The following is an 11,518-nucleotide window of genomic DNA, read 5'->3' on the forward strand; positions in this document are numbered from 1 at the left end:
GGGCAGCGTAGCCTAGTGGTTAGAGCGTTGGACTAGTAACCGGAAGGTTGCAAGTTCAAACCCCCGAGCTGACAAGGTACAAATCTGTCGTTCTGCCCCTGAACAGGCAGTTAACCCACTGTTCCCAGGAAACCCACTGTTCCCAGGCCGTCATTGAAAATAAGAATTTGTTCTTAACTGACTTGCCTGGTTAAATAAAGGTCAAAATTAAAAAAATTGATTCTCTCTCACTATATTTGTAAAGTGTATTGACAGTTGAGACCCTGTGATGATTGACATTGATTTGACTTACCTGTATGACGAGGAAGACATCCTGGGAGGGGTATGTAATGGAGAAAATTGCAGAGCGGGCGAGAGTAGAGATGGCTGCTGTCTGGATGTGGGGGCGCAGCATCCCTTTAGTCTGCTCTGAGTTCAGGTCAAAGAAGAAGTTTTCCGATATCTGACAGAGACAGACACATGAGCATTATACTAAAATACTGTAAATAACAGAATAGCAGACTAATAGCAGACTAATATTTGTATTGTAGGCTACCAGCTCGGGGCGGCAGGTAGCCTAGTGGTTAGAGGCGGGTAGCCTAGTGGTTAGAGGCGGGTAGCCTAGTGGTTAGAGGCGGGTAGCCTAGTGGTTAGAGGCGGGTAGCCTAGTGGTTAGAGGCGGGTAGCCTAGTGGTTAGAGGCGGGTAGCCTAGTGGTTAGAGGCGGGTAGCCTAGTGGTTAGAGGCGGGTAGACTAGTGGTTAGAGCCGGGTAGCCTAGTGGTTAGAGGCGGGTAGCCTAGTGGTTAGAGGCGGGTAGCCTAGTGGTTAGAGGCGGGTAGCCTAGTGGTTAGAGGCGGGTAGCCTAGTGGTTAGAGGCGGGTAGCCTAGTGGTTAGAGGCGGGTAGCCTAGTGGTTAGAGGCGGGTAGCCTAGTGGTTAGAGGCGGGTAGCCTAGTGGTTAGAGGCAGGTAGCCTAGTGGTTAGAGGCAGGTAGCCTAGTGGTTAGAGGCAGGTAGCCTAGTGGTTAGAGGCAGGTAGCCTAGTGGTTAGAGGCAGGTAGCCTAGTTGTTAGAGGCAGGTAGCCTAGTGGTTAGAGGCAGGTAGCCTAGTGGTTAGAGGCAGGTAGCCTAGTGGTTAGAGGCAGGTAGCCTAGTGGTTAGAGGCAGGTAGCCTAGTGGTTAGAGCGTTGGACTAGTAACCGAAAGGTTGCTGGATCGAATCCCTGAGCTGACAAGGTAAAAATCTTTCGTTCTGCCCCTGAACAATACAGTTAACCCACTGTTCCTAGGCAGTCATTGAAAATAATTTGTTCTTAACCGACTTGCCTAGTTAATTAAAGATGAAATTAAAAATACATGTAAAAACTGAGGGCTCTCCATTATCACACGTATGCATGTGACTGTACCTTAGTGTGACTCTTCACAGTCCCCGTTGTTCCATAAGGTGTATTTTTACCGTTTTTTAAAATCTGATTCTATTGCTTGTATTAATTATCAGATGTAGTCATGGCTCTATGAAGTCACCTCTTACAAAAACAAATAATGATTAACAACCACACTGTCTGCTGGTCCTGAAGTGTGGTTCTGATTGAGAAATAAGTGGCACTATTCAATACCACATCTTAAAAATAAAAATGTTCCTTACTGTAAATTGACTGAGAAGTCACATGGAAGACTAGGCGACTTGAGAGCAGAAACTTGACTTTTTTAACAACAGTTACTTCTACCCTCTAGTGTTTATTGGGAATGAGAAAGGATTGAGTGGAGAGTCACTCATATAGATATATGGTACGATTTATAGAGCATTCAAACAAGGACAACAGGCCCAATAGACACTTTTATAGCCCAGTCATCTAGTTCACATGGACTTTAAATGGTTTTTCAGAGACTGACCCAACAACTCAGGGCCGAGTGGCATTGAGGAAAACACAACAACTTACCTTTCTCTTTTCCTTGACATCATATAAGGCCAAACAGGCGAATATGGGCTCAATTTCAATCTCAAACCTTCAAGGGGAAAAAGGATTGGGTCAGCAGAAGGCAGGTAAAAAGACAGTTAAAAGGCTTTGTAAAGGCTGTGTGTGTGTGTGTGTGTGTGTGTCTTCCACTTACTTCAAGGACAAGCACTTGACGAGTAGCCTCTGGCCAAAATGTTCCTTAGGGACGTCAGGCACACAGTGGCGCTCTATGGGTTCTTCCTGAGGACGCAGATCCAAATGATAATTATAGGAAAACCATGAACATAATAACAGTTATTGGAATGTACTGTGATGGAGCCCTGTATCTAAGGAAATAAAAAACATCATACTTAAAGTGTGAAATCAGTAGCGCGTGCTTCATGACGGTGCATAGCTTTACAAAGCCATTAGACTGTGGTAATAGCATTACCATGGATGACGATACGCATTAATGTGAGGAGACAGACATACACTACGCCAAAGCAACAGCTGGCCTGACACTTCTAAAGATACTATCTGGAGGACGGTGTGTGTGTGTGTGTCTATACCTCATCGAGGGCAGGGTGCAGGGCGAAGAGCTCACGGTGGCGGTGGGACTTGCGGTGCTCCTCGTTGTGGCGGTCAATCTCCTCGTTGGGGGCCCGGTCAAGCAGGTGGGGCAGGACGGCGTCAGGGACAGAGTTCTTCAGGTCAAAGATACTACAGGCCCAACTGCCACGCGGGGTGTCATCTATGGACATGGACCTACGCTTCAGATCATCCTGGAAGACGACAGAAAAACACAGGTCAGGGACTAAACATAACAGAAAATATGAAGCGTAAGACGGCTGCCCCGCTGCTACGGGTCACCTCGTCAACCGCCCCCGCTGCTACGGGTCACCTCGTCAACCGCCCCCGCTGCTACGGGTCACCTCGTCAACCGCCCCCGCTGCTACGGGTTCCCTCGTCAACCGCCCCATTTCTACGGGTTACGTCGTCAACCGCCCCATTGCTATGGGTTACCTCGTCAACCGCCCCACTGCTACGGGTTCCCTCGTCAACCGCCCCATTGCTACGGGTTACCTGGTCGTCCTGGTAAGTGCTAACGTCTGGCATCTCATCGGCCTCAAACACCTGTTTGGGCAGGCCTTTCTGCCTCTCCTTCTGCCTGTCCAGGGTGTTAGGGTTAAATCCTGTACCAAGCTTATGGTATCTGTTGAAATAAGCAGAACAGAACATGAGTGTTAAGCTAAATAACTAGTAGCTATGTGTTAAAATGTTTTAAATTGGGGGTGTTAAAGTTGAATTAATTGGTCTTATAAATGGAAAAGCTCCTTAAATAACAGAGAGGAGCCTTACTTTCTGTTGACGATGGCCCAGTCCTCAGTGTAGGACCTGACACAATCTCTGACGTGGGCATCATTGTCCCTGGAACACAGAGACACAGCATTTCACAGTACCGGTTTCAGTTTCAATACCAGGGGTGTATGCATTGAGGTTAAACGTTCAGATAGAAACGCAATCAATAAAGCAAACGCAATGACCTATTTTACCTGACAAATACCCATTTCTGTCAGTTCACGTCTGTATAGACAACACATTTATATCTTACCAGACCCCAGGCTGCAGCCATCAGACACCATCAACAGACAGTGTTAAATCAATAACGTTAATGAATCGCTATACTGCAGCAAATGTCCTGTCTGTATAGAGGACGGTAGCAACAGCAGCCATAGTAATATAATTAATAAAACCTCTAACCCTGGCAATGTGACTGGTAAATTCATGGGCTGCCTGGTATTGTGATGCATAATTTCCATGGTAATGTAGAACTTTCATTTAAAATTATGCTAACCAATGTGGCTCATGCAGTGGAATGTATTTTTTGTCTTGTCAGCTGAGATTATTCAACAAATCATAGCACAGATTGATGGGTACACTTCCTGCTTTGCCTCTGAGTACACTTGCAATGGCCACCAGTCTACCCATTATACCATCATTGACTTTTCCCGACGCCCGTTCTATTCATTCTATTTCTATTAGAGGTCGACCGATTATTAATTTTCAACGCTGATACCGATACAGATCATTTGATGACAAAAAAAGCCAATACGAATTAATCAGCTGATTTTTTAAATGTATTTGTAATAATGACAATTACAACAATAATGAATGAACACTTATTTTTACGTAATATAATACATCAATAAAATCTATTTAATCTCAAATAAATAATGAAACATGTTCAATTTGGTTTAAATAATGCAAAAACAAAGTGTTGGAGAAGAAAGTAAAAGTGCAATATGTGCCATGTAAGAAAGCTAACGTTTAAGTTCCTTGCTCAGAACATGAGAACATATGAAAGCTGGTGGTTCCTTTTAACATGAGTCTTCAATATTCCCAGGTAAGAGGTTTTAGGTTGTAGTTATTATAGGGATTATAGGACTATTTCTCTCTATACCATTTGTATTTCATTAACCTTTGACTATTGGATGTTCTTATAGGCACTTTTAGTATTGCCAGTGTAACAGTATAGCTTCCGTACCTCTCCTCGCTCTTTCCTGGGCTCGAACTAGGAACACAACGACAACAGCCACACTCGAAGCAGCGTTACCCATGCAGAGCAAGGGGAACAACTACTCCAAGTCTCAGAGTGAGTGACGTTTGAAACGCTAAACGCTACTAGCTAGCCATTTCACATGGGTTACACCAGCCTAATCTCGGGAGTTGATAGGCTTGAAGTCATAAACAGCAGAGCTGCTGGCAAAACGCACGAAAGTGCTGTTTGAATGAATGCTTACGAGCCTGCTGGTGCCTACCATCGCTCAGTCAGACTGCTCTATCAAATCAGACTTAATTATAACATAACACACAGAAATGTGAGCCTTAGGTCATTAATATGGTCGAATCCGCAAACTATCATCTCGAGAACATGACGTTTATTCTTTCAGTGAAATACGGAACCGTTACGTATTTTATCTAACGGGTGGCATCCATAAGTCTAAATATTCCTGTTACATTGCACAACCTTCAATGTTATGTCATAATTACATAAAATTCTGGCAAATTAGGCAGCCCAAACTGTTGCATATACACTGACTCTGCGTGCAATGAACGCAAGAAAAGTGACACCATTTCACCTGGTTAATATTGCCTGCTGACCTGGATTTCTTTTAGCTAAATATGCAGGTTTAAAAAATATATACTTCTGTGTATTGATTTTAAGAAAGCATTGGCGTTTATGGTTAGGTACATGTTGGAGCAACGACAGTCCTTTTTCGCGAATGCACACTGCATCGATTATATGCAACGCAGGACACGCTAGATAAACTAGTAATATCATCAACCATGTGTAGTTAACTAGTGACTATGATTGATTGTTTTTTATAAGATAAGTTTAAATGCTAGCCAGCAACTTACCTTGGCTTCTTACTGCATTCGTGTAACAGGCGGGCTCCTCGTGAGGCAGGTGGTTAGAGCGTTGGACTTGTAACCGAAAGGTTGCAAGATTGAATCCCTGAGCTGACAAGGTAAAAATCTGTCGTTCTGCCCCTGAACAAGGCAGTTAACCCACCTTTCCTAGGCCGTCATTGAAAATAAGAATGTGTTCTTAACTGACATGCCTAGTTTAATAAAATATGTAAAAAATATATTTATTTATTTATTTATTTTAAATCGGCAAAAATCAGCGTCCAAAATGACCTATTTCCGATCGTTATGAAAACTTGAAATTGGCCCTAATTAATCGGCCATTCCGATTAATAGGTCGACCTCTCATTTCTATGGCAGTAACAGGAGCCACAGCAATCTTATCTCTACTAGCCTATCAAGTGAGAGGCAATTCTATAGACGCCGTAAAGGAGTCAATGGAATGCAGACATTCCACTGACCAGATTGTAAAATCAGGTTTGTTGAATGTGCACCAAAGTGGATATTCATCAAATCCATTATGATTTAGGGAATTGTAACAGGCCCACAATGTGTTTACTTAAGTCCAATTTTGATATATTTGTCTGTTTTTGCTGCATAACATGTAAAAGTGGTCCTTTTCAGGTTTAGAAGTGACTGCTAAATGCTAACTCCCGTTCGTATAAGCTGGTTAGCATAGCTAAAATCGGTGGTAGTGGTCAGTCATTTTTAACTATAACGCAGTTGATTGGTGACAATGACATAAACGTGTTGGTGTTGACATCCATGCAATCGTTATACACCGATTTCTACCTAAAACATAGTGTGAAATACACATAAACAATAGCCTAAATGAAGGCTAATCTTGCTGGAGTGTAATAGTGTTAAAAGTGATAATTCCCCCACGTGTTTCCATAGCAATTGAATTGTTTTTTGTCGGGTTCAATTTTTTGTTTTGTTTTACTGCATCTATGTGACTCACGCCAAAATCAGATCAACTTTATTCATTGGGTAAATCAATGTGTGTAAATCAGGTTAGAGGATATGAGGAGTAACATCCATTTGCTGTACTAGAGTTAGTTAGACCTGATGTAGGCCTACTTCTATAGCTAGAGGGCCCCGACAACATCTCTACTGATAATACAGACTCTACTGGTTCAGTAAGGTGCTTTCCCCAGACTTCCTGATGAGGTATATCCCCACCAAGCTCCAGCAGTTGGACAGATGTGGAGTGTTACAGTGGGGTTTTCCAGTTTGGTTAGAGTTTTGATTTGAGGGGTTATGAGCTTTTGCAGTACACTGTACTTTTTCCCCATTTTCCTCTTTTTTTTGTAGTGTAAAGCAATTTGTGACAACTGTATGTAAAAAGAGCTTTATAAATACATTTTATTGGTTGATTAAGCTGATTGATGCTCCTCAGTACCAACTCTAACCCAGCCAGTCGAGCCATCCCCAGCAGCACCTACCCTTCCTCAGGCACGGCCTGTCCCACGGTACGACACTCTCTGGGGGTGTATACCACTTCGATGTCATCCGGGGGGAAATCGATAAGGTCCCTTAGGGGGCCCGACTCGATGATGGGGGGATGGGTGATGAGGTACTCCTCAAAGTCCACCGGCTCCACCGCCTCTGTGAGAGGAACCTGGAAACAGAGAGGAAAGGCTGTGTGAGTGTGTGCCAATTCAGAACTTAATAGGCCTGCCTATGAAACTGGGTTAGCTGCCAAAAATAAATAATCCCCAAAAAGTCCAGCTGGATTACTAGCAAAGAAATATGGCTTGATGCATGTCACAAGACAAGTTCTATCCCTGGAACCTTTTAAAAACAAATCACAACTTTCAGGGAACCGTATATTTTATATTGGCAGACAGACACTTTGGATCACTGAGGAAATGCTCACAACCCTGATGTAACTGGAAAAGCAAGTCCTGGCAAGCAAACCACCTCAGGCATAGTAGAATGGCTTTATAGGTTTGCTTCTGTCTATTTCTACAAACAAAGCACCCCGGGGGAGTCTAATTCCTCACTAAGTTCAGTTAAAGCTTTTGGGGGGAATTTAGAACACAATCCGTTCAAAGTTGAATTAAACAGTCAGCTTTAGCCTAATTAAGGATGGTTACATGCTCCTTCAGCTCAGCGGTAGTCGGAACTAGGGAGAGGACACCATTAGGGCTGTATTATTTTGGCACAAGGTCGCTAAAAGTCAATGGGCTGCCTCAGCAAACACTTACTGGTGGGGTGTGCCAGGCTGTGTAGTCCCTGACCAAACTATAATAGGGGTGAGAGGGTGTGAAGAATGGACCTTAACTGTTAGCAGATACACTCCAACCCTATTTCCCTCCCTGAACACCAAGATGCATTGTGTGTAGGTACTTACGGTGTTGCTGGCGGCGGCACCCACGTTGAGGTTCTTGAGGAGCTGTGGGGAGCCCCCATACTGACCAGCGATCTGTTTTCTCACCTCGGCTGCTACAGTTCTGCAGGGAAGAGAGGGAGAAGCGTAGCAGTGAATGTCAAGCTGTCGTGTTACATCATGCCAAACAGGTAACAGACTCAGATAAAAGATGTAGGCCTATAGCTTGTGGCTATATTTCTTATCTATTCCATCTAGGCTTTGCTTATATTCAACACAGTCATAGATGATGCCTCCAGGCTGCGGTAAAGCCATCTTATACACGAGTTTGAAAAGGGCAAGCGAAAGACAGTGTGTAAGCGGAATACGTTATTAGAGAAGACCATTAACTGCAGTGGTCTGGTCACTCCACAGGTCAGGTACAGTAGTCAAGTCCAGCAGTTCTGTTGTGGGCCAAACATTACTATTATGGTCCCTGCTGTGGCTCAGGGCTCTCTCTCTCTCCCTGGCCCTGCTGATGGCCTTACTGCCCCCTCTGATTCGGCACTATATCACTACACAGAGGAGAGAGAACAAATAAAATCCCCTGGACCTCCGTCAGCAACACAAAGCGCTTGGCTAGGCAACTGCTGCTGACTGACTGCACCACTCTGTGCGCCTTTAAATCACAGCCACCATCAAAACCCCTCCTCGTACCCTTGAACAAAACAACTACGCAGCACAAGCCCAGGGAGGGAGGCACAAACAAACAACAAATTACAAAATGTCACATGAGGAACTTGAAGAGATGGAGAGAGGGATGAGAGGGTGACCAGAGGCAGGTTAGGTCAGAGAGAAGGTAACAGGCAGCTAGGCCAATAACATGAATGCATTTCTGAATCTCAGGCAAGTGTAAATATAGCGTATAACTTTCCAACTCAGGAAAGACATTATGATGTAGGCTAGGCCTAGATATACTGGTGGCTACTGCAGTGCTGTCACCTGGATAACAGGCAGATGCACTGAACCAGCTACAATACATAGCACTGTTCTGCTGCTAGGGCTTATACTCAGGACCTTTATTAAGCCTGCCTGGTCACTGCTCCGGACAGAAGAGGAGGAACAGACAGCATGATACAGGCAGGCTAGAGCACTCCTTGCATCATTTGGAACACAAGGTCACCTCATACACACACACCTAAAGCTGCAATATGTAACGTTTTGGACGACCAGAACAAATTCACATAGAAATATGAGTTATAGACCTGTAATTGAAAGTAAAACCAAACTGATAGTAAAAAGTTATATAACACTGAAAGTAAAGCTAAAACTAAACTTAATGGGAAACATAGAAAGAGCTAAGAAAAGATGAACCACTTTTTAGACATGCTTTCAATGAGAATTACAGATGTATACAACACATTTCTATGTGAATTTGGTCAGGTTGCCCAAAAAGTTACATATTGCGGCTTTAAATGCAAAACACAATCAGACATTGTTTTGGCCTGACTTAATGAGAAAGAACTGAAACTCAGTCTCAACTCCAAAGCTGAAAAGGGACTTTGAACAGGCCTCACTGTCTCTAAAGACTTCCAAAAAGTTTAGACTTTTTGAGATGACATTTGGGAAGCAAAGATGGAACAGAAATACTTTTGTTCAGATCAGACAATATACAGAATAGAGCCATACTCCCCCAGTCCTCCTAATAAAAAAAGACAGCCAGACTCACACCAACAACAGAAGACATGATGGATAAAATACCTGCTATTCATAGTCTCATTCTGTCAATAATTTCTAAATAATACCAGGAGATGTCATCACATCACAGCGTTCCAAAAACCCTCACAGATGATCCTTTGGGGGTGATGGTGCTCCTTCATCAACCATGGAGGTCTGAGCTCAACCATAATGTATGTGTGTGTTCTACTATACTTGTGAGTACCAGAAGTCCATTTTTTCAGTCCTAACTTGCAAAATGGCTATTCTAATTTTAAAGGTTAGGTTTAGGGTTAAGGGAAAATAGAATTTTAAAGGGGTATCAATTGTTGCTCCCCAAAAAGTCCTAAAGTATAGAGTGAGATTATTCTCTATATAGGGGTTATGTTCATAAATCACTTATTTGTTTCCCCTCTTCTTTATTTGTGCAGACATTCTTGGTAGGCCTATGTACTTTATGTTAACAACAACTGCTTCATAGATTCCTTTTTACACTCATGACTTGGCAAATGTCACAATAATGTAGACACTAGTCGCTCCTAAACTGAAACCAACCCCACAGCCACAATAATCATTATGAATAGGCCTATAATTTGCCTCCTGGCAGACTGCTGTCCTGTAAAACGTTTTTTTTTTTACCTTTATTTAACTAGGCAAGTCAGTTAAGAACAACTTCTTATTTTCAATGACGGTCTAGGAACAGTGGGTTAACTGCCTGTTCAGGGGCAGAACGACAGATTTGTACCTTGTCAGCTCGGGGATTTGAACTTGCAACCTTCCGGTTACTAGTCCAACGCTCTAACCACTAGGCTACCCTGCCGCCTGGCCCCAGCGGCAGGGTGGGGGGACTAAATACTGCTTAAAGGTGTCCTGTTAATTTGCTCTACCACATACGGTTTAAGTGTGATTTGTTCAACATAATATGGCTAGCTACTTTATGATGATTTGGCAGTTTCAGTTTGACAATTACAATAAAAATAAATATAAATACATTTTTTTTTTTATTCACCTTTATTTAACCAGGTAGGCTAGTTGAGAACAAGTTCTCATTTGCAACTGCGACCTGGCCAAGATCATCAACAGTTGGATGTTGTGATTGCTATATCATAAACAAAGCCAAGGGGTAACCAAACTCTTTCTTCGCATGTGAGATATGACCCATTTTCTACTCGATTGTTTTACATCCAGCTTTAATTCCACTGGCATGCACTGCAAGCAACGGAAATTGACACAAAGCCCTTTGTTCGTTTCAATAGACGTATTAGATCTGAATGCATACATTTAACTGGGGCAGATAGGTTTGATCATGTCGGGTTTTTACAGGTAAACTAGTTAACATTCTCCATGACGATTTTAGCTACTGTATTGTTTGTTACGGTGTCAATGAAGTCTCGTCGATGTGTCAGTGGCAACCACCCAGCCGTAGCCACCAAAGTAGCTCAGCTGTCTAACGTTACTACGGATTTTCTAGTAGTCTACACGCAGTCCAATGAATACTTAGCTAAATCCTTGTAAATAAAGATAATGGTTGTAATTGATAGTACGATAGATGTCAAAGGTACATTTCAAACCCGTATGTATGTAACCGCACGAGACAAAAATAACATTGCGAAAAACTGTTCTCTATGGGCGGGTCACTGGGGCATCTTTGATATGGCTAACGACAGCTAACTTGGATGGATGCTAGCTGGCTGGGCCTTAATTGCGAATGGCTTTGCTTTGAAATGGAGCTCAGAGGACGATAGGTTTTTAAAGATTGAAAACGGCATAGCTTGAACGGGGGACTCTGTCAATGCAATCACTGTAAAAGTTAGAAGTAACTCCCTTACCTGCTGATTTTTTGGGCGAATGCGCGGCGCTCAGCCATAGCTGTAGCCGCTGATGTGCTTGGATTCACAGGCTTTCCACTACTCTCAGCTGCTGGAAAAAAAGAGACTGGGAATAGCTACCGTAAACCTCATAAAGCAGGCGCACACGAACACACCCTGCCAGAGGTTAGACAGACTGTAGTTGTATGACACCAAAAACGGAATTAATACAAGTTTCATAATGCCATTTGGCACATATTTACTGTTGAATAAATGTTCATTTTCAAATAGTTTATCACAACCTCACTGGATTCTTGAATTTCATGCAAGTCCCAATAC

The 11,518-nt window shown here is 43.0% G+C and overlaps 1 protein-coding gene across 19 annotated transcripts in view; it reads right to left on the reverse strand.

The window, feature by feature from the left end:
• Window positions 1–11,300, reverse strand: part of dock7 (dedicator of cytokinesis 7) — a 65,331-nt gene extending 54,031 nt beyond the window's left edge. For all 19 annotated transcript variants that reach the window (XR_004202331.1, XM_031785623.1, XM_031785622.1 and 16 more), the window contains exons 1-9: window positions 11,201–11,300; window positions 7,701–7,800; window positions 6,790–6,965; window positions 3,275–3,343; window positions 2,999–3,128; window positions 2,485–2,697; window positions 2,091–2,176; window positions 1,919–1,985; window positions 293–442 (exon numbers count right to left, since the gene is read on the reverse strand). Coding sequence is in view for 18 of the 19 variants with exons in the window: in XM_031785623.1 (XP_031641483.1) it covers window positions 293–442; window positions 1,919–1,985; window positions 2,091–2,176; window positions 2,485–2,697; window positions 2,999–3,128; window positions 3,275–3,343; window positions 6,790–6,965; window positions 7,701–7,800; window positions 11,201–11,238 (1,029 nt within the window). In the remaining variant the exon portion in view is untranslated. The remainder of the gene's footprint in view (window positions 1–292; window positions 443–1,918; window positions 1,986–2,090; window positions 2,177–2,484; window positions 2,698–2,998; window positions 3,129–3,274; window positions 3,344–6,789; window positions 6,966–7,700; window positions 7,801–11,200) is intronic.
• Window positions 11,301–11,518: the final 218 nt, after the last annotated feature.

The sequence above is a fragment of the Oncorhynchus kisutch genome, linkage group LG13 (assembly GCF_002021735.2).
Source record: "Oncorhynchus kisutch isolate 150728-3 linkage group LG13, Okis_V2, whole genome shotgun sequence".
Taxonomy (NCBI): Eukaryota; Metazoa; Chordata; class Actinopteri; order Salmoniformes; family Salmonidae; genus Oncorhynchus; species Oncorhynchus kisutch.